Below are 24,211 nucleotides of genomic sequence, written 5' to 3' on the forward strand. Positions count from 1 at the left end.
ATTTTGCTAACTAATGGTCTAGTCTTGTAATAAGCAGGGAAGAATCTATTCAGAGCTGGGATATTTTCACCTGGTAATGGACCCATAAAAGCGAGAGATTTTCCAGAAAGTTCAAAGGGAATGATTACCTGGGAAGCGTAAATAGCGCGTATTTCTTCGGTGTTAGGGTTTTGAACATGCTCTTGTTCCCCAGACCGTATTGTTGATTGGAGCTTCAGAGCAGGTTGAAGAACATTTGAAGATGAAGCCATAGAGAAATTTCTGATTAAGAGAGCAAGATTTTGAAGAAATTGAAGATGTTTGGTTTTCTTTGAAGAAGATGAAGAAATAGGAATGAAAGGTTGTGTAGAAGTATAAGACCAAGTATTTAAAGGTTTAACGGAAACCCTTTTTAAATCTTTTGGGTAAAATCCAAGGAACACGTGGCGGCTGGTGATTTAATCCAACGGCGGTCGAATAAGAGATAGCTTCACTCCTAGTATGTAGGAGTAATGATCAAGAAGTAAGGTTAAAACGTGGGAATGTGAGTTATGAGAAGACATCTTTGAAAATGACAAGACGTTTCGGAAACAGGGTCATCAATGATTATGACGTTAGTCAGCAGTCTTGGAACTCTCAAAGATCAATAAAGAACGAAATCTTATAATGACAAGAAACGCCTATTTCTGTTGACTCTCGAAACAGGCATTTATTGGGGGCAATTTGTTAGCTGAAGATTTCGTTTTGAAGTATTTATCCTTCGAAGAGGTAGAAAATCGAAGGAAAGATGGTTACTGATGGCCATCCCTTAAAAATAAAAGAATGACTACTGATGGTCATGCTTCGAGAGTAAATATTTCTAAGTTCACTATGAAGATAATGAATACTGAAAGCTAGTGAAAAGTATGTGTCTTCGGGGACTTAGATAAATTTGTAAATATATTCAAGTATTACTACTTAGCGTGTTTTTTCGTAGTGTTTGTTTAATACACTGCCACGCGTCGAAGACGGACTCAGGCGGGAAGATTTGAAATTCGAAGACGGTTTCGTAACTGTCCAATAACAGATGGCTCCGTTGGAAGTTCTGATGAGAAACGTGGCAGCAGATTAGTATAGGACCGTTAAGGTCGAAACTAGTATAAATAAGAGTCTTAATGTTAGGATTCCGTGTGTTCATTTTGTACAAATCACTCACATATTTACTCAAGTATCAAGCGTTAAGAGAAAGAGTTCGCTGAGAAAATGTACGTATGACACCACCATTTTAATACATGTGTATTATCCTTTGCTTTTAAATATCTTTCAGAATTACTGCATTTCGTTTACTTCTTGTCATTTACATTTCTGTATCTTTACTTTAACGTCATTTACTTTCGAATTACTTTCATGCTATTTACTTTCAAAGTCTTTTACATTTCTGCAGTTTAAGATTCTTTACGTTTCAATTGTCCTTTTAATTTTCTATGTTATGTTACTTATCTTTTCGTTGAAGTCACATTTATATGTAGCAAAGTGATTGTCAAGACTATTTGTTCTGTTAATCGAACAACGCTTATTGAAGAAGACAAATAATGGATATGGTTCGAATAAACATTGATGACAATCTTCTTGACTATGTGTCCTAGGATCAATCTAGTCGATCCTGCAAGTAACCAAATCATATTTATTATAGTTTGGAAGACTAGCGGTTGTTTACCGGAAATCACCGTAAACAACTAGGAGGACACAAAAGCACCTCTTTAATGGAGGGAGCTTTAGGAGGACGGAAGGAAGCGCTGAAGGCTTTCAATAAAATAAAAGCATTCATCGAGCCCGAGGAGGAGGACAAAGAGTTATTCGAAGAAAGATTCACCTAGAATAAAATGTTGTTGATAATCAAACGCAAACACGGCTTAATGTTGTGATGTCTGAAGTTGTTCCTCATGAACCAAATCTGATTAAGCAAGTAAACAACCGCGGCGAAAAGCACCAAACGAGACTGCATAGAGCTACTAGAATTGCACCGCTGCCACCAAGCAAAAAGCGAACCCAACCAAAGCCACAACTTTTTCACAAAATTGCACCTAAAAAACAAATGAGCAGTGGATTCTAACTCGCGAAAATAGATGTTGCATCTGGAAACCAAATGAATACCTCTACGACAAACTTTTTCACCGGTTGGAACTTTATCTTGCATATGCTTCCAAACCAGTAAAGATCTTGTAGGAGAATGTCGGGATGCCAAATATTCTACCTCCAATCCAACTTTGGAGCCCGAGAGACTTTGAAAAGATAAGCCTCCTTGGAGCTAAGCATATAATTCAAGATTCTTACATGATATGAGAGTATATTATTTTTCTAAATTTATGTTTTAATAAATAAATGTATATTTTAGCATAATGTAATTCAAACTTTTTTGAGGAAGTGCATTGCAAATTATTTTAAATTATATGTTATTTTATGATATTCATTATGAGTGTTTTTTATTATTCTAATATTTATTCTTTATTATTTTATCCTTTTTTCTATTTTTTTTCTTTGTACTATTAGTGAAAAATATTTTTATAAAATAATTTATATTTTTTACAATACTTAAAACAAAATATAATTTGAAACTAAGTGAGTAATTTATGCTCACTAGATAAAGGTGGCAAAATACCAAACACGATATGTATATATGAATTTGAGATGGCCACAACTTTATTCTCTGTTATCATCATTTTGAGTTTGATAAATTTCTTAATTAGTAGGTGACGTTTGCGCTTTGGTGTGTGCGATTAAAGCATTAAGCACCTAGCGGAATGATGATGATACTCTATTAAGATTTACTTATTGGGTTAAATTAATTACAATAATAATCACATAGTTGTGAGCACAGAGTATTTAGTGTGGTGCTACGTTGAAATCGAAACCCTACCTTGCTTTAATTAGTATTGAATTCCAACCTATAGCTATGCCGCATGTTACTATCTCTGTCAATGTGAAAATTACAAAGTGTGGCTGAGGTGAACTCATGAATCAGCAAGGAATTGGAATACACTTCTGTTATCAGAGATGACTTAAGAGTTAAGACACCGAGTCCTGAGATGAAGTTTAAAATTTAATATTTTAATATAATAAAAAATTTAAAATTAATATATTTTAGATGTAAAATTAATAAATTATTATAATTAATTTTATTTAACATTTTATTTTTAATTAATAATAAAATTAATTCATCTAAACATTCTTTTTATTATTTATAAAATCTAGATTTGTAGTGGAAGTCTCATTGAGTTTCAAATTCTTGACTACCAACAACCAAGCTGAGTATAAAGTAGTAATTGCAGGAATAACACTAACCGTAGAAATACAGAGCTAAACACATCAAGTTGCGAATGGACTCTGAATTGGTCGTCTCTTAAATAAGTGGGAGACTCATGTCAAAGACCCATAATTGCAACAATACCTCAAACTAGCTACAAAAAGAGGAAGGCGCATATGTTCTTCTGCATTAGTTCTTCTAAAAGTACAAGAAAGGATAGTCGTGCAACATTTGGGAGCTAAGGCATTAGCCAAGAAGATGTTGAGAGTTGGGTATTTCTGACCAACCATGGTTCGGGACATCCAGGAATACGTAAAAAAAGTGCGACAAATGCCAGCGACATGGAGATGTTTTAAATGCTCCATCTACATAGTTGCATGTTTTAACATCACCATGGTTGTTCCTGCAATGGAGGATGGACATCCTCGGTCCATTATCCCTTACGTCGGAACAACTCAAGTACTTGATCGTAGTAGTGTAATATTTTACCAAGTGGATCGAAGCGGAGGCATTGGAGAATATCACAACAACTAACATCCTAAAGTTCTTCAAGAGAAACATACTAGCCAGATTTGGGGTCCCCCAATCATTTATAACAGATAATGGAACATAGTTCATAGATAAAAGGTTGCAAATCCTGTTGAGGAGTTAAATATCAAGCAAAACTTCGCATTGTTGGAACACCTTCAAACAAATGGTCAAGAGGAAGCAACCAATCGGGTGTTGGTTAAAGGTCTAAAATGAAGGCCAATGACGACAGATATCACATCTCCTTTTCTCTTTTTCAACATTGTCCATTTCAGTTCTTCGTAGACCTTAAAGCTGCTAACAACTTTATACGCATCGATTATGTGCACTGAATAGTCGTGTCGTATGCTGTTGAAGCGGTAAAGCGGCAAGCAACAAAAGATTTGGAAGTATATATCCGGGAATTATCGTGTTCACAGAGATTGGTGAGAAGAACTGCCGTTCGACTATCTCGCGTTCTAAGTTTCATGATTTGGGTGCGGAAATGTAAATAAAAGCAATTAAACATTCTTAATAGCCTAAGAGAAATAGTTATGGAATTGCATTTCGTTCCACCCGTCTAATACTTAAACCTGACGATCTTATCACAACACAGTCACAACACGCATCAAAATCACCAGGCATCAACCGAGACGCCACATCAGTGTCCATGTCTGAAACACCGACGAAAGCTCAACCGCACTATTCACATCAGCGATGTCTCAACCGACACAAACAACACGGAGGCATTAAACTCGATACCCATTACGGTCATTAGCCCTAAATCCATTTCTGAAACCTAGAAACTAACAGTTATCATTCCTAATCGAGATCTACGGTGTCCATTTCTGAGACAACACAAATCCAGAGCATTTAAGCAAAAAGATCAAGAACAACAACAATGATGATATATAAAGCGAATATATAAACGATCCCAAGATCGACAAATGTACATACAAGAAGAGTAGAAATATACATACAAAACCCACCATTGAAATGAAACATAGGGAAGAAAGAAGATGAAACGGAGAAATCTCACCGTCACAATGAAATCGATACGAATCCATGATCAATCCACATGATGTAGCATCCAATGGTGTTTCCTAAACCTCTAAACTATAAAAAATGGATCAGAGCCACTCCAAGGGGGAAATGGGTGATAAAAACCCTAGAAAATCTGTTCTAAACTATATATACAAAAACTGAATTCGCATAGCGCGCGACGCGAGCTGGAGCGCACGACGCGAGCTCACTCACTTAAAACACTAAACCGCCCTAGCGCGCGACGCGAGCTACGAAGCGCGCGACGCGAGCTACGAAGCGCGCGACGCGAGCTACGAAGCGCGCGACGCGAGCAACACTCTGCCTGGATTAATTATTTTTCATCTTCAGCGCGCGACGCAGCCTCCTGCGCGCGACACGAGCTACACCAGAACAACAACTTTTATTTCTTCAAAATGCGTCCGCAACCGTGTCTTCGACACTTTATTCCTCAAGGCTCCGAAACGCCAAAAATACCTACAAAAAGACAACAAAACTATCAAACGGTATATATTTACATAAAAATGTATTAAAACACAAACGATACAAAATATACACAAAACGGGGAATTATTCGAACAGTATTAACAAAAAGTATCGATAAGTGCCACTATTTACATACACAAAATAACTACATTTTGGCACTTATCAAACTCTCCCCAACTAGAATCTGTTTGTCCTCAAACAGGGCCAGACACTCAAATCGCAAAAGTAAAAATCCAAAGAATCAAGAATCAACAAGATTTGGAAAAACGAAACAATTGTACAGTTCAAACAAAAACGCACAAACAAAGTAAACACTTACCACAATCCTACAATGACAATATGAAAACGAAACGAATCCTAAGTACAAAAATCATACAAAACATTCTAAAACAAAACAAGCTCAATTGCGAATCACGCTTAGCACAAACTCATCGGTAGATGAAATACACCGAAAGGTGAGGACTTTGACACACACCCGACAAACTTGCAAACAAAAGACAAAATTATGCAGTCATCCAAAAATAGTATCGAAAATGCAAGGCACGAATCACAAGGGCTTTCAAGGTTGTAATGTGGCTCGGTTAATAAACAAGTGATAAGTCCTAAAGCTAATCGAAACAAAAACTTGCCTAAACCTAAGGGAGTAATTACTTCCACAAAGTTTCAAACAAAAGAATTTCAATCCAACTTTTCTCTTCATCACAAGTTTCACACCAAACACAATACTTATTAGCACACTCTTATTCCAAACTCTTTTTGTTCTTTTCTTTTTCAAACTTTTTCTCTTTTTTTCTTTCTTTTTCTTTTCTTTCTTTCTCACATTTTTTTTCTTTTTCCTTTTCTTTTTCTTTTCACAACCTCATATCAACCACAACATAAGCAAGCAAACATCCTCTCCCCAACTTGAATTCAACCACAATATCAAGTGAATACTCCCTACTTTCTAAGGCAAGGAAAAAATCCAACTAAATATCATAGTTAAGAATCAAGAAAAACGATAATCAAAATCCATCAAAAAGGTGAACTATGTCTCAAGTTCAAAAACAAAATGGACAATGATAAAAAGGCTCAAAGGGGTTACGAATGGTCACACACTCACAAGGTAAATTGACATTTGGCTATGGTAGTTGTGCTAAAAATCAAACAAGTGCCTTGATCACTTTCGTGCATTCATAAAATCAATATAAACGAAAGATTAAACATAATAATATCTAGTTAAAACAAGAAATGCCGGTCACTCACATATATACACAATGGAAAGCCACCTCACATTTATGGTACAAAGGGAAAACTAATTGTGATTCAAGTCATGAGCAAGTTATGCAAAAAGAATGAGTAATATGAAATTTGTAAGAATGAAAAGTCTCCTAAACATGCTATGCTATAGAAAGCGATAAACGAGTACCTTGCTATGTACAAATTCGATCAATCATTACCGCACAACCGGCATGTTGAATCAATCAAAATCGAAGAATTACCAATTGCGACCACAAGCGAACGGGCCAAGGTTTGAATCTAAACAACACCAAAAGAATTAAAAATAAAACTATAAAATACTATACTATAAGGCCTTGGTGTAAGTGGGAAAAAGGCGAGCCGAGTGACCCGTTAAAAAGAGGTCACTGGCCAAAAGCAACTCAGCGCGCGACGCGAGCTTGATAGCGCGCGACGCGAGCTACACCAGAAAACCAGAACCAGTGTACAAAGACTAGAATTTCCAATGCGGCCTCCACTTAACACCTACAATTCTCATTTATAGAAAAAAAAAAGAAAAAAAAATCGTTGGGGTGCCTCCCAACAAGCGCTTGTTTTACGTCGTTAGCTCGACGCCTTTTATTGTTTCACGAATGGTAAGAAACTTCCTCGCGGTACGCCAATGCTTTCGCCTCAAACGCAACCTAAAGAAAACGTCCTGCCCAAACACTTAACAAACGAATCAAAAGCAAAAGTATATACAAGTATGTGTATAAACACCAATTTACAACGGAATGGTGAAATTGACTAAACAAGTTGAAAAGTGAAGATATGTAATTAAAGAGCTAATCCGAGTTCAACTTGTTTAGTCAGTTTACCAAACAAAACAAAACAAGGATAACTATACAAAAGTATACAAGTATGCGTCTATACACAAAATATACGATATTCACATATTTACAAAACTTAAAACGAGAAACCTTCGCAATGTGATTAATCTCAATCAATCCCCGGAAACGGCGCCATTTTGTTGAAGCGGTAAAGCGGCAAGCAACAAAAGATTTGGAAGTATATATCCGGGAATTATCGTGTCCACAGAGATTGGTGAGAAGAACTGTCGTTCGACTATCTCGCGTTCTAAGTTTCATGATTTGGATGCGGAAAGGTAAATAAAAGCAATTAAACATTCTTAATAGTCTAAGAGAAATAGTTATGGAATTGCATTTCGTTCCACCCGTCTAATACTTAAACCTGAAGATCTTATCACAACATAGTCACAACACGCATCAAAATCACCAGGCATCAATCGAGACACCACATCAGTGTCCATGTCTGAAACACCGACGAAAGCTCAACCACACTATTCACATCAGCGATGTCTCAACCGACACAAACAACACGGAGGCATTAAACTCGATACCCATTACGGTCATTAGCCCTAAATCCATTTCTGAAACCTAGAAACTAACAGTTATCATTCCTAATCGAGATCTACGGTGTCCGTTTCTGAGACAACACAAATCCAGAGCATTTAAGCAAAAAGATCAAGAACAACAACAATGATGATATATAAAGCGAATATATAAACGATCCCAAGATCGACAAATGTACATACAAGAAGAGTAGAAATATACATACAAAACCCACCATTGAAATGAAACATAGGGAAGAAAGAAGATGAAACGGAGAAATCTCACCGTCACAATGAAATCGATACGAATCCATGATCAATCCACATGATGTAGCATCCAATGATGTTTCCTAAACCTCTAAACTATAAAAAATATATCAGAGCCACTCCAAGGGGGAAATGGGTGATAAAAACCCTAGAAAATCTGTTCTAAACTATATATACAAAAACTGAATTCGCATAGCGCGCGACGCGAGTTGGAGCGCGCGACGCGAGCTCACTCACTTAAAACACTAAACCGCCCTAGCGCGCGACGCGGGCTACGAAGCGCGCGACGCGAGCAACACTCTGCCTGGATTAATTATTCTTCATCTTCAGCGCGCGATGCGGCCTCCTGCGCGCGACGCGAGCTACACCAGAACAACAACTTTTATTTCTTCAAAATGCGTCCGCAGCCGTGTCTTCGACACTTTATTCCTCAAGGCTCTGAAACGCCAAAAATACCTACAGAAAGACAACAAAACTATCAAACGGTATATATTTACATAAAAACGTATTAAAACACAAACGATACAAAATATACACAAAACGGGGAATTATTCGAACAGTATTAACAAAAAGTATCAATAAGTGCCACTATTTACATACACAAAATAACTACATTTTGGCACTTATCATATGCTGGAACACAATGCAATAACATGTGAGCAATGCACGTGGAAGGTTTGAATTTTCTCACAGCCACAAGTCCAATTTTGGAGTTCGGCGTTGAAATGACTAGTTGGTGGGTTGTTGTTATGATTCACCGGGTCTTGAACTAAGAAGTGGAACCTTTGACGATCAAATTGCATGACATTATGAGTGTTGGGTTTGCTTACCTTTTTTTCAATCCCTTTGATGAAATTACTAGTGTACACTTGCCTTGAAGCCACCATTTTTGTCCAATCATGTCCTAGTTTCCAAAACAGTGTACCCAACTTAAAGTATATATGTTGATCTTACCAAATCTTTAATAGGTAGGTTACGATTATCCTTCAAAACCGAGTTCATTGATTCAACAAGGTTGATAGTCATATGAGCCCATCATTTCCTTTCATTAAACGATCAAGACCACTTTTCTCACGAAATATTTTCTACCCACTTGAATGCTTGTATGTTTGCCTTATGCATCTCTTACCTGTAGTATTTATATGTAGATTCATTAAATGCTTGTCATGTTTATGAAAATTCAAAAGAAATTAGTACGCAGAACATAGTTGAAGATGTTTAAATAAGGATAGACATAGATCATTACCCATGTTAACAACTTTTTTGCGTAAGTCTTTATTTCTAGTTTCTCGCATAAAGTTTTATGCTACGCGTCTCATATAATACACATGTGAAGACGGAGGATATTTCCAGCCATTTTTTGGATTATTATAAGCACTTTTATGGATTTATGTCGGCCCGATGTCAAACATAGGTGCGGTTGGGGTGTAACGTGCATTCTCATATTATTTACAAAAACTCCAAGCACCACTAATTTCACCCTCAACCATTTCAAAAGCTATTGGAAATATTTTCTTATTCACATCTTGTGCAATCTCCATTAACAAAGTCCCTTTATACTTTCCGTACAACCATGTTCCATCAACTTGAACGATGGGTTTGCAGTATGCAAAACCCTTGATGGATAATATACGATGGAAAATTCTAGCACCACCAATCTATATCCCATCATGAGATAATGTATAAAGTGTCTCTAGTTCTACAGAAACGAGTAAAGATGATTGGATCAATCTTTTGGGCCGTGAACCACCAACCAATCAAACAAAGAGAAGTGTGTAAAGACAACATGGCTAAAAAATATTAAAATAGAATGATTTATTAGAAACTTAAACTATAGATGAAATAGTAATTCATGCTAGGATTTACATCATACTCCTCCTCGACTTATCATTATTGTCCGACAAGTTCTATAGTATTGTACACTCCTCATGGACACCACTCGTTCTACAATTTAATAAATGTGGTGAGTATAATTAGGGATCAGTTGTTTTGGCATTCCTATTTAGGGATGCTGACATGGATGCCACGTGACGTTTGATTCCCATTTTATATTTTTATATAAAATTTATTTATAGCGATAGAAATTTCGTCGCAAAATCCATCGCAAACATGAACATCATATAATAGCCCAGAATTTGTAGCTAATTCGCAACTAATTGGTAGCTAATTTGTAACTAATTCCTAGCTAATTCAAAGACATCATTTTTATGACCTAGAATTTGTTTTTTTCATGATTTTTTACAATAAATTTTATCACATTTGAAGAATATCTCTCACACAATTTTTTTTTTTACTTGAGATGAATTTAATATGAATTTTTTTACGACTCGATTTTCTTCAAAATGGAAACAAGGAAAACGTTAGTATATGATTTATTTTTAGGCTATTATTTTTCAGGGAGTTATATCATAACATATATAAAATATCTGCAAATTTTCATGGCATTTCGAATAAGTCTCGATTTATTTTGATTTTTTGATAAAAATACATATAAATATTTTTTTCAAGAGAAGAAATGAGAAATTTAACCCTATTGATTGTAAAAGGACTTACATGCTTTACTTTTTTTATCCACATTAGTGTATCAAATTATAAGGGTCTCCCCAACAAATTTTTTTTTCTTTTGCATGAGGTTAATAAATAAGAATTTTTTAAGTGCTTGTATTCCATGAAACGGAAACAATGTAATTTTGGAATATGATTGATTTTTTAGTTAATATTTTACAAGAAATTAGATGAAAACACATAAAAATTATCTGCAAAGTTTCATGACATTTAGCATAAGTCTCGATTTATTTTGAATTTCTGATTGAAACACATATATGTGTTTTGATCAAAAAATCAAAATAAATCGAGACTTATTTAAAATGCCATGAAAATTTGCAGATATTTTATATATGTTATGATATAACTCCCGGAAAAATAATAGCCTAAAAATCAATCATATGCTAACGTTTTCCTTGTTTTTGTTTTAAAGAAAATCGACTCGTAAAATAATTCATATTTTAATTCATCTCAAGTAAAAAAAATTAATTTTTGTGAGAGATGTCCATATAATGTTATAAAATTTCTTGTAAAAAATCATGAAAAAACACAAATTCTAGGTCATAAAAATGATGTCTTTGAATTAGCTAGGAATTAGTTACAAATTAGCTACGGATTAGCTACAAATTCAGGGCTATTATATGATGTTCATGTTTGCGACGGATTTTGCGACAGAATTTCTGTCGCTATAAATAAAATTTATATAAAAAATATAAAATGGGAACCAAATGCCACGTGTCATCCATGTTAGCATCTTTGTCATGCTGGCAGTGCCACGTGGCAGTGTCATGTCAGCTCTGTTAATGGATGTTAGTAGGAGGGACTAAAAGTGTGGATGAAAAATTTTAGAGGGACTATTCTTTGAAGGAAAACTTTAGAGGGACTAAAAACGAAATTTGGAATATTTAGAGGGACCAAAAAGTTCATTAACCCTAAAATCAATTAAGTTACACTAACATATACAATTTATGTTGTAACAATTTATATGGAGGCTATATTTTAAATTATTAGTAGCTAACTACGATGATATCTTGGTTTGGAATGCAACACACCTATCATATATTTTTGGATCATTAAAATGCATCAGTCAGATAGGGTGAAATTGCAATTTCGGTACCATCAAGATATCCCTAACCCCTAAGATACCTAAAAGAACATCATAACATGACTATGCAGAAGTCACAAAATTATGCTTATATCGTGTTCCGGACTGGGCCAATGGTCGGGCATGGCCCAATCCACTTCTGCACCTAGAACGGTCCAATAGCCTTGGCCCAACCAGTTGGGGGAAAAGGAAACCCTTTTCCTCTTGCCCCTCTGTCGAGGACACACCTTCATCTGACTTGAAGACAACATACCATCACTGCCCCCGGCAAGACCTACATCAGCGCCAATAGCAAAGACATCCGCCCTGCCCCGCAGTCGTGGACAATTGGTCGCCTGCTCGCTGAGCACCCCTGTCGCCCAGAAGTACGTCTCTTCCCGACCAACGACTAGTTTCGGGCAGCCTCCTAGGATTCCTAAACATACCCCTAGATTCCTGGAAGTCACGCGTTTTGGGCCTAGATCCACGATCCATCCCAAAATGTGGACTAATGGCAAAATGCTAGGGCGGTATAAAAACCCTCTCATTTGAGAGGGTTGGGTAATACAATTTCAAACCCTAGAAATATTCAAATGTATTTGTGCTCCTTCTTACTTGATTGTCCAAGTACAACCCTTTCTTCTCACCACCAATATTATGCTCGAAGTCATTGTCCCACCTTCTAGTTCTGATCAACCGGTAAGATCATACCGTATTATACATAAAAGAGCAATGCGAGTAGAAGAACTGACACCTATATTGCTTGAAGGGAAACACATTTGATGGAGAATTGAATCCAAATCAGGAGTATATCTCTTGGTTTTAATCACTTCCATATTCATACATATTAATTAGCCAACTTCTTAGTGACCCTCGTCTTCATAGTTCTACCTTAGACACGTCAACTTCATCACAACCAACAATTCCTAACATCTATACCCAAAAACACTTACAACCAACCATATACACAACCATCCACATCCAACAATAACTCATAATCATACCAAACAAACCAAAACACACAATAACAACCATCACACACTCATCAATTCCAACAACAAACACAATACACCACATTATAACAAGATAATTACCTATACCAAACACAACAACAACCAACAAATTTCACATACCATACACCCAAACAACCAACACATTACACATACCAAACTCCTATCAACAACTAGATTTTCGCCCATCCCTATATTACACACCAATCCCCCGTCCAAACTTTGATTATTCCAACCCCCAATATAATACCCAAAACACATTATACTTTTAATAACCATCAACTTCCAACGTACTGGAATGTTACCTAATATCTGTCCAAAGTTCCAACCCAAGCGCATACACAGAAATGTCTATCAATTTTCCTATAATTATGGATTTTGAGAATTTCAATCCATTCGAACTTATATCAAACCAACTCCCAATTTTTAATACATCCTCCAATCATCCTACAACTTCTACCCCTCCTCCACCTATTCCACCACAACCATTTGGTTGTGGTTTTCGTGTCCTAATTTGTACACAATGTGGAACTGATAGTCACTATAATAAAGAAGATGACGAACAACAAAAACGAGAAGAAAATGAACTTAACTTTCTATTTCTTAATTTTCATATTATTGTAGTATTTAATATTATATTTCAATTTTATTTTTTTAATGTTTGTTTAATTAAATCTCATTAAACTTATTTATTTTTTTATTAAATTTGTTATTTTGAATTAATTTTAAAAAAAAATAATTAATTTTTATTAATTAATATATTTAAATAATACTTTAAAATCACTAATATAATAAAAACGAAAAAGATAAATAATTACCATATATGGGATGTAGGGGTGGAAATAGGCTAGGTTAGGCTTTAAAAGGCTTAAGTATGGCCTATAGCCTATCATAGGCTCAGTTTTTTTGACCTGACTTGACCTTTTTAAAAGCCTGACATGACCTGAAAAATCTATTTAAAAGCCTGTATCTCATTAAAGTTTTCAATTAATCCATATTACTTAAGAAGGCTTATAGGTCGGCCTATATATGCATATATAAGCCGACCTATTTAGCCTTTGTTCTAATATATAGGCATACATAGACTAACCTATTTATCCTTTTTCTCTAATATATATGCATCCATTGGTCAACCTATTTAACATATCTCTAATATTATATATATAAAAATATAGGCCGGCCTATAAGACTTCATAGGTTTTTTTAATAGCCCTAAGTCTAGCCTATTTAATTAAATAGGCTTTTAAAAAAACTTAAGTTTGATCTCTTTATTAAATAGACCTGACATGGTCTGATGTTAAGTAGACTAGACTATAGACCTATGTAAGCCGGTCTCACCTATTCTCACCCCTAATGAGATGGCAGGATGGAATTATGCACGTACAGACTTTGTCATTTGTGTTGAAATAAGGGATATTATAAACAAAAATAAAATATGTTACATATTAAGACATTATTTTTAGAAGTTGGCAAAGTGGAAATAATATTTGGAAAAAAGTGGCATGTTAGTCAAAGACTCACAAACATCTTTTGTTTTTGGATTGACCACATGAATTATGACGTTATTATATTAGTGTTTTAAAAACTCGATCAAATCAGTCGGTCGAATCAAAAATCGTAGGAGTTATCGGTCTGATCTGATTGTTGAATTAATGTGAACTGACTAGAACTAGTAGGAAACCGAAGAACCAGCAGTTTTGGAAAATCGACGGGTTGATTGCATGTTTTTTTTGTCAGACAAAACGATGTTATTTTGATGATTTTTTTTAAATAAATTTAAAAATATAAGTATAGTTTGTTCAAAACTTATTTGGAACAATTTCCGCTCTTTTAAATTAAATTTACTATACAAGTTATTGTGTTATTCAGTATATGTTGCAATTAAATTTTGTTTAAAATTTATTTGAATTTAGATTTTGTACTATTTTATTGTGTGTGATGATATTATTTAAAACTTAAATTTTAAAAATAAACTTGTAAAATTATGATAATTGAAAATTTTAAAATTTTGTAGGTGTCGTGATATTTTTTAGAGATAGCGACATCTGGTATAACCAGTTTAATAACTATATAATTTTGTTATGGAGACCGATTTATTCAATCGAGTAATGTTGTTTAGTCATGCGATTCGACCAATAACTCAGTGGTTCAACCAATGTACCACTCATACGATACCTTCACAGATTTGATGATAGGTCCGGTTTTTAAAACATTGCATTATAGCATCCAAAATTATTTCTTAGAGATTCTAATTGAACTTTTCAGAAATTAAAGAGGTTTATTGATGATATCTTCTATTTTTAGCAAAAAATTGGTGCATAAATTTTCGCTTAGAATCCGGAAAGCTTGCCACCAAATGTCGGAATAAATTCATGTAAAATTTTTGGGAATGACAATTATACCCATTCTTTATAGGCATTCACAAAAATGACATGGATAAAGTACAAACTTGTAAAATGGGTATAAATACAGAAAAATTCTTAGGTAGACACGTATATAAGAAATTTTTTTTAACACAACCAATCACAAAATTTTAATTAATTATAAAATAAATATAATATTTTCTCTCTCCTACATAATCACAACCATCCCATGAATCCAAATAAAAAACAAATTAAAATTTAAATAAATTAAAATTTTTCTTACTTCTTATTGGTTGTTCCTAAGAATATAGATTTATGGTTGTTTCCATGCAAGAATTCCTCAAAAACACATGCAACTATTCACTAAAGTAAGCATATATATATATATATATATATATATATATATATATATATATATATATATATATATATATATATATATATATATATATATATATATATATATATATATATATATATATATATATATATATATATGGGTACTTTAGTATTCACCCCATCTCATGCCCGCACAATTATATATTTTTATTTTTTATTACTTATATTTACATGTATATTTATCAATTTTATTAAATATATCATTATTAAATTTGTACGCATTTTAATGTAACAATTTGTTTATTTTTAATTCAACAATAACATTCTTGAATTTAAAAAAAAAATTATTAAAATTTTTAAATAACTTCTTATTATATAGTTTATAAGTCATATCTTAAAAACAAATGTTGATAACATTATTTTTTCACAAGGTTGTAATATATATTTATGACTTATACTTTTTTTATATGTTAATTTAAGTAATTTATAACCTAAAGTTTATACTTTTTTGTTTTTTTCAATTAATTTCTCTTATTATCTCAATTAAAAAAAGATAAATATTAACTAAACATATTTATTGTGTTATTTTCACTACAACGCGGAAGGCCTTTTAGAGCGCTTTTTTTGGCCTTTTAGAGCGCTTTAAAGCGCTGCCAAAGCCAGCGCTGGCGTAGGTAACGAAAGCGCTTTTGAAAGCGCTCTGGTAGATCCCCCTATAAGAGCGCTTTTTCCAGAAAAGCGCTCTGGTAGCCCCCCCTATAAGAGCGCTTTTTCCAGAAAAAGCGCTCTAGTACCCCCCCTATAAGAGCGCTTTTCCAAAAGCGCTTTCGTAGGTTGCGTTTTTTTTTTTATTTTTTATGTTTTTTTTAATCTTAGGCAGCACTTTTAGTAATAAAGCGCTTTAGTAGGTGGCCCTTTAAGAGCTTTTTTTAAAAGCGCTGTCGTTGCTAAATGAGGTATTTTAAAGTGCAACCTGTAATTTCAGCCTCCCAGTTCGACCTATAATATTTTCGACCTGTAATATATTTTCAACATGTAATATTTTCGACCTGTAATATATTTTCGACGATATATTTTCAACCATAGGTAGGACTATATATATACTAATATAATATCATTATAATATCCAAAATTATATATATACATCATTATAGTTCCTGTCAAACAAACTAAATCATGTAAAGTATGAATACAGAAAGTTTCACATGTAACTAACTCATGTCAAACAAACTAAATCTGTAACATCAGCTATTCATCAGCTTATCCTAGAGTACTATAATATTATACTTCAAATCGACACAAATCCTACATGAATAGCTGATGAATATAAAATTGACACAAATCCTCTTTGATTTCTTCCAACTTAAGTCTCGTGTAAGAAGCAACATAGAAGTCGTCAAAGTACTACAGAACAAAAACATAATATGAGTGATTTAGTTAAATGTAATAAATTATAAGAAGTTATCTAATTAAGTTATAAATCCATACCGTGATTGGAATCTCTAATTGATTCGTTTGAAGGATTTCTTTCATAAACCTCAAAACATAGTATCCGCAATCTGAACTGTTTCGCTGTATCAGACACTACATAGAAAAACAAATAAGATTTTATAGTTGTCTTGTTTTATCAAGTAGCATAAATATTATAAGCAAAATTGTGAAAATTAATGTACCTGCACTTTGATCCAAGTAATGTCATTTGATTTAGTCCGGGATACCTGTGCGTCTCGTTGACTTCAGAACACTTGTATTGATCTAACAAAAATATAAAAGCATATATTTAGATCAATCTCACAAATAATTAAATATATAAATATACACGAATATTTAGAACGATCCCACTTACAAATCAATCATTTCCTTCATAGCCGGATAATTGCTCCACTCGCCATCTACCGAATTCAGAAAATATACCACTTCTCTTATAGGGTTGATAGCAAGCAACAACCAGTGTGCTCTATAAATTAAAACAATAGGTTATATGAAAATTTTGCTACGCAAAAGAAATAAAGATTAGATGAACCAAGAATGAGAAACTAACCCTACTGGTCGGGTATTATACGCCCAAAGAATCAGACTTTCTGTATTGCCGGTGGACAGGAATCTATCGACTAAGTGCTGTCTAACTGATTCCGGTTCCGAAGCAATTGTCATTCCGCTGCAATGGGCGGAAGACACGAAACGAAATCTGTTTGACAATGCAGTCCCGCGCAACACTCTGTCATACAACAACCTTAAATAAAAACATAGTAAACATTAGATTATTTTCATTGAAATGTGTAAATAAATTGTTCGACTAATTAAATAATATATCGGATGAATGAATATTACCGGATGTATGAGTGCATATTAGCGACGCCTCGTTGTTCATGCGTAAAAATCTCTTCCAAGTCATCTAGTGCAATATTTGACATGAATTCAATACCAAAGATACCTTCATCCATAGTGATTTCACGGAGAGCACCATCCTTCAAATCGGACATATCAACAAGTGTTCCGAGCGTCGTCCGATATCGAGGCACAAAAGCACCACCTTTTTTTGCCGCTTGCTTCGGAGGACCCTTAGGTGGTACGCTACGAACTTGCTGTGTCACTTGTTGTGACCCCCGAGCAGATGCCTAAAAATCATATAACAATCGGTAAAATATAAAATCATGCAACGCTGCATACTCGTTTCGAAACAAAACGCAATTGTTTGGACATGCATGTATCTTATCATAGCTCATGCCAATAGAGGACAACATCTTTTTGGCCTCATACGTTTGATTGGGAAGAACATTATCATCTGGTAGCATATCTTTCATAAGGGCTAATAACTCTGTGAAACTTTTATCCGACCATCCATTGTCCTCCTTTAAGTTGTACAACTTTAACACCGCAGACAATCTTGTGAATTTTGTACAACCATCATACAACGGTTTCTCTGCATCGCTTACCAACCTCTCGAACATTTTGGGACAATACTCAAGATCTTCTTCAAGCGCTTCTGCAATCTCTTCGACTCGATCATAATCATATGTGTCTGTGCAATTGTCGTTTGAAGCATACTTCGTATTACACCTCAACTCAACATTCCCGTTACTTTTCTCACCATGCATTGTCCAACATGTATAACTTCTATCAATTCCAAACCGTAGTAAATGCGATGCCAACTTATTCCCGTCAACCTTATCCTCATAACAGCAACCCAAGCAAGGACACGACATTCGAATCGGGTCTTCGGCGTGCGCAACCGCAAACTTAACGAATTCCCATACCCCTTTCTCGTACTCTTTCGACAATCGGTTTGAATTCATCCATGTTTTATCCATGTCTTAATTAAGCTAAACAAATGCTTTTGCTTCTTGGTTTCTCTATCAGGTACTAAGGAATTCTGTCAAGATAAGAAATAGCTATCATCATTATGTCTTGATCAGAATACTTAATGAGATCCTATAAAGTGTGAATAATAGAAATAAATCTTGTCAAACCACTCAAGTCTTGAAATAGAATGTTATGCAACTATAGTACAAAAATATACTACTGTGAATAAGCAACACTTAAGCAATACCTAATGAGATCCTATAGCTTTCATATTGGTTAAGTTAGTAGTTAGCTAAAGATAGGAAGTTACAGTTGTCTCGATTGTTTGAGTCTCTAAAAAAAGACAGTACCTTATTTCAGCCTACCCCCAATTTCTTAAAGAAGACATTACCTTATTTCAAGGTAATATAAGTCCACAAACCAAAAAACTGATTGAAAGACACTAAATTGAAATTAAATAGAACCATAAACAATAAACTATAAGCAGAAAACAACAAACTATAAGCAAGAAGAAAGGGCTAGTAACCTGAGTTGGACTTGATGTGGGAGACGGGTAGGTTTGAATCGGCATTGTACAAGTAGAAACCAGAGGCTTCAAAGTAACTGTAAAATTAAACACACACGATGCAGTTAAATACACCACTACTAACACAATATATTTTCATACTAACAAACTCTATCTATCAGAACCACTTCTAACTAACTCTAACCACCTTTCTAATAATAAAACATTTAGCCTAACACACCTCTTAAACTAATATAATAACAAATGAATACAAATGAATAAAGAATAACACGTAAACAAAGATTAAGATGCTAATTCTAACCTAAGTTCAAAACTAAAAACCAAATGTTTATAAACTAATTCTGTAACTTTAAACTAACTATCTAGCAAAAAAAAAATACTAGTATCTAATGTTAAGGCTATACAAATATTATACTTCAAACATTTTTTTTAAAATTCTGAATGAAAAACCTTATAGTCCAAGAAAAATATATATGTAGTACTTGTAATTGTTGAGATGCTTATAAATGATAATCACCATACATAATTCACCTTCTTCTTCTTCTCAAATCTCACTTATTTAAAATGATATGAAATCAATTATCAATGTATCAAAACATATGCCACAGACCCTAATATACAAACAAAGCAAAACAGGGTCTGAAACCTCACACTCTCATCCTTGCTACCTCACTTTCATCTTCAACCTCACATTTCCAGAATTAGGGTTTCAAATAACAACAAGATAGTGAAAGATGATAGAAGATTTACCTCCAAACGAATTCAAAGTTGTTGTTGTTGAGAGGAGATGTTGAGAACGAACGGCGCCGGCTGTGAACGAAGCAGAAAACGAACGGCGACGGCGGCGGCGGTTGGCAAGAAGAACGATGACGACCCTGTGGAGGTTGGCGGCGGCGGTGTCTTGTGAAGAACAATGACTTCGTCTTTGTGAAGAAAAACAGTGAAGAAACGATGAAGAATGAAATACAAAACGCGTTTGTTTTAATTTGTTTTAAAAAATTTAATTTTAAAATGAGCTACGCCAGCGCTTTTCAAAAGCGCTTTCATAGGTGTACCTATACCGACGCTTTTTCCCTAAAAGCGCTTTCGTACCATATACCTAATGTGCCCTATACCAGCGCTTTTAGAAAGCGCTCTCGTACCCACCCTTTACCAGCGCTTTCTACAAAGCGCTCTGGTAACCCCCCCCCCCCCTTTACCAACGCTTTCTAGAAAGCGCTCTCGTACCCCCCCTTGCCAGCGCTTTTTTCCCTTGTTTTTTATTTTTGTTTTTTGCGCAACCTATAGTAACGCTTTTCCCAAAAGCGCTTTGATAGATGCGCTGCTAAAAGACAAATTTGTTGTAGTGTTTATAAATATAAGTTAACCCGACAGCTAATTTTAAAGCGAACATTACAAATTTAATTAGTAACTTATTTCCACCATCAACAAATAAACCAAACGTGTCTAAGAAAAATTCCATTAACAAATCATTTAAAACATTGAACCAAATTTCTTTCTCCTCAACTCATAGAAAATGGTTGCACATATTCAAAGCATACATTACACTCCAATTTCAAGTGCACTAGTAAACTACACTAAAACAAAAATTGAATTGCTCTCTTCACTACATATTCCAAAATTTAAAATCCAAATTTTTAGTTTTCAAAATGTATTAACCAAAATAGTTGTGATATATACGATCTTCAATGGTACATTCTAAATAATTAAATGACCTAGCTTCTACCAAAAATTGAAGGCAAGGGTTAGCATAGAATGATGACATATCCAATGAATTGCAAATATTGACAAAAAAAAGTACAGCAAACAATTTGCATGCAATTGCAATACGACAAAAGTGAATCTCATTCTTCACTTATTTTGAGGCTTCGATACCAACTAACTCTTCATATAGTTCCAATTTAGAATCATTGAATTTTATTTTTTGGACTAAATTCATTGAAATTTAAGCAAGGCAAAAACATGGAAAATAAAGATGGTACCCCAAAAGAAGCAAAGGATTATTATTCTAGATCAATATGGTGGTCAGAAACATCACAAGCTTTTGAGGATTACAAAAATTCTGTCAGAAATGGAACTTATAGCTTCCAAGAAATTATGACACCAGAAATTTCTGAAACATTCGGTGATCTCAAAAGCTTAACAAGTAACATAAGAAGAGTTGATGAAATAGTATCAGACACCGGTAGCGATGAAAACGGTAAATTTGTTGTTCCTTATTCTATACAAATATTGTCCACAGAGATTGTCGAGATAGTTGAGGATGGGAAGAGCATAACAATCAACAAAGATAGAAGAGTTGATGATCTTTATGTTGCTGTTGGTGAAGATGATTTGGATGTTGTGAAATGGGCTCTTGATCATGCTGTTTCTCCTGGTGCAAGGATTTTTCTTGTTCATGTCTCTCCTCCAATCACATTGATTCCTACACCAGGTAACACCTAACCTTGAAATTTCCATCTTCATTTGTACTCTTTTTTTGTAGGAAGAATGTTCAAAAACTTTCGATCAGGGCGTCTTAAATTTCCGGAGGTCTTGTGTACGTTAACCATGGTTTAAGTGTGGCAAATCAAATATGGGCCCTATGGTTTAACCGTGTCAATTATTATATAAAACTCTTTTAATCATTATTTAAACATGTCAAATTTTGGATCTGTTCGGTAATCTGTCTTGCACGTCTTCAAAAATCGTCCTGTTTTTGTACGTACTCTGTTTTCGATAGAAAAATTACAAAATAATGATATGCATGTGTTTGATGACAATGATAAATGTGATAGTTGGGATGTTTGAAAGAAACCAACTGACTCCACAACAAGTAAGACGTTACTTGAATGAAGTGAACAATAAAAGGAAAGATCTTTTGCAGAACTATATCCAGCTCAGTAATGAAGCCAAGGTAATAATGGTTATGATGACATTGATACCAAAAAAACCATAGTCCAAAATTAAACCAAATTATATATTTTTCTCTTCTCACAGGTAACTGCAGACACATTGATTCTTGAGAGCAAACATAAAGGAAAAGCCATTTTAGATCTCATCTCTATTCTTAACATAACCAACCTTGTATTAGGAATCAAAAAGCTACCCTGCAAAAGGTACTTATACGCTACCACTTAATGTAAATTTTTTAAAATCAAAGTCAATGTGATATACTAATCACTAACAGCTGACACGTCAAACACTAATATGTATCGGTGTCAGATACTAACACATGTCAGACATACATGTGAGATGTCTGACACGTATTTGTTCAAAAATGAGGATGTTATAAGGATTCACCTAAATCCTTGTTAATATTAATATTGCAAATAAATATGGTAACTAATGATGTTAAATTATGTTTATGAATTAACAGGGGCAATGATAAATTGAGTGAAGGAGAGTTTGTAAAGAAAAATGCACCAAAGACATGTGATGTTACATTAATTTACAACGGCAATGTGCTTGTGTCTGACGCTTGTTTGGGTGAATTTCCATACTACGGTTCATTATCACAAAATAAAGATCACTCAAAACGCAGCTTCTTTCATCAGTGTATCTGCTTTTCAGGCAAGTTAACTATAGTGATCTTTATTTATTTTATTGTTAAGAAATTCTTGGTGTTTTATAATTAATTTGATAACTTATTATTCCTTTACCCTTGTTTACAGGATGCGTGGGAGAAGAAAAAGAAAACTAGCAATGTATCAACTTTCACTCATGTGGAGGTAGATAGAGCTTGCAAAAGATTATTTTTTGTTTTTTTGAGAATAAAATGTCACGTAAAAAGAGTGATTTTTTTAACACTTTAGAAGCAAAACCATCTAGTATATCTTGGTATTGTATTGTCTCTAATAGACCATTCTCAATTTCTATTGATGCTAATTTATTTAGTGTTTCTTGTAACATAATAGGCACAAATAAGACTTCATCAACTTTAGTTTTGAAAAACTTTTTTTTTTTTTTAAATAAATCTTAATAATAATTTATACAAGGTAAGTTAGAAATTGTATATTGTGTGTGATTAGCATATGAAGATATACACATATATACTCAGATGATTTGATATACACGACCCAAGGATCATGCTCATATTAATAACTATACTCCAATATATGAACTAACATTGTTATACTAATACTCCCTCCATTTTTTATTATAAATCGTTTTGAAAAAATATTTTGTATTTTAATATAAGTCGCTTTACAATTCCGATGAATAATTAATGCAATTTTTTCTATTATATCCTTAAATATTTATTATTCTCTCTCATTTCAATTATATAAATTTATCTTCCACATGTCATTAATGAAGGATCATTTTGTAAAAACCTTCATAATTTCTCATTTTCATACAACAATTATTATTTTTCTTAATCTGTGTGAAAAGTCTAAAACGAATTATAATAAAAAACGGAGGGAGTAATGAACTAATAGTGTTAGACTAATAATGACATGTTAATTATCGTAATACACAATAAGTGATAATATTATATGATCCTAACATTAAGGGATTATGTCTAACTCCCCCTATCAAAATGATGTTGAGGAAATCATCCAAAATTTATCTATGAGTTGATTGAAACTTTGAAACTTATGTGGCTCAATGGCTTGGTGAGGCAGTCAAATATTTGATTAGCTCTGGGAACATATGCTACAACAATTTTATTTTGTAACACTTGGTATCGGATTTAATGAACATCGATCTCAGTGTGCTTTGATTGTGCATGCATAAATGGATTGGAGGCTAATGCCTTGGCACTTAAGTTATCATATCATAAAGTGGGTTTTCTAGATAATGGAGATTTGAGCTCAACTATGAGTGATATGATCCATGTTATATCTGCAGCTAAGCCAACCAAGGCCCTGTACTTAGACTCAGTACTTGATCTAG

The 24,211-nt window shown here is 33.9% G+C and overlaps 1 protein-coding gene across 1 annotated transcript; it reads left to right on the forward strand.

The window, feature by feature from the left end:
• The first annotated feature begins 21,298 nt into the window (after nucleotides 1–21,298).
• Nucleotides 21,299–23,018, forward strand: LOC131628030 (uncharacterized). Its single transcript, XM_058898895.1, has 5 exons — nucleotides 21,299–21,770; nucleotides 22,114–22,232; nucleotides 22,316–22,434; nucleotides 22,695–22,888; nucleotides 22,990–23,018. The coding sequence occupies exons 1-5, from the start codon at nucleotides 21,299–21,301 to the stop codon at nucleotides 23,016–23,018; spliced, it is 933 nt and encodes a 310-aa protein (XP_058754878.1).
• Nucleotides 23,019–24,211: the final 1,193 nt, after the last annotated feature.

This window comes from Vicia villosa, unplaced genomic scaffold (assembly GCF_029867415.1).
Source record: "Vicia villosa cultivar HV-30 ecotype Madison, WI unplaced genomic scaffold, Vvil1.0 ctg.000421F_1_1_1, whole genome shotgun sequence".
NCBI classification, from domain to species: Eukaryota; Viridiplantae; Streptophyta; class Magnoliopsida; order Fabales; family Fabaceae; genus Vicia; species Vicia villosa.

Excerpts from the sequence above, each read along its gene's own strand:
- LOC131628030 (XM_058898895.1), top strand. The coding sequence starts at position 21,299 with ATGGAAAATAAAGATGGTACCCCAAAAGAAGCAAAGGATTATTATTCT. Across the intron at positions 22,233-22,315 it reads AGCTCAGTAATGAAGCCAAG|GTAACTGCAGACACATTGAT; the intron begins GTAATAATGGTT and ends CTCTTCTCACAG. Across the intron at positions 22,435-22,694 it reads AAAAAGCTACCCTGCAAAAG|GGGCAATGATAAATTGAGTG; the intron begins GTACTTATACGC and ends ATGAATTAACAG.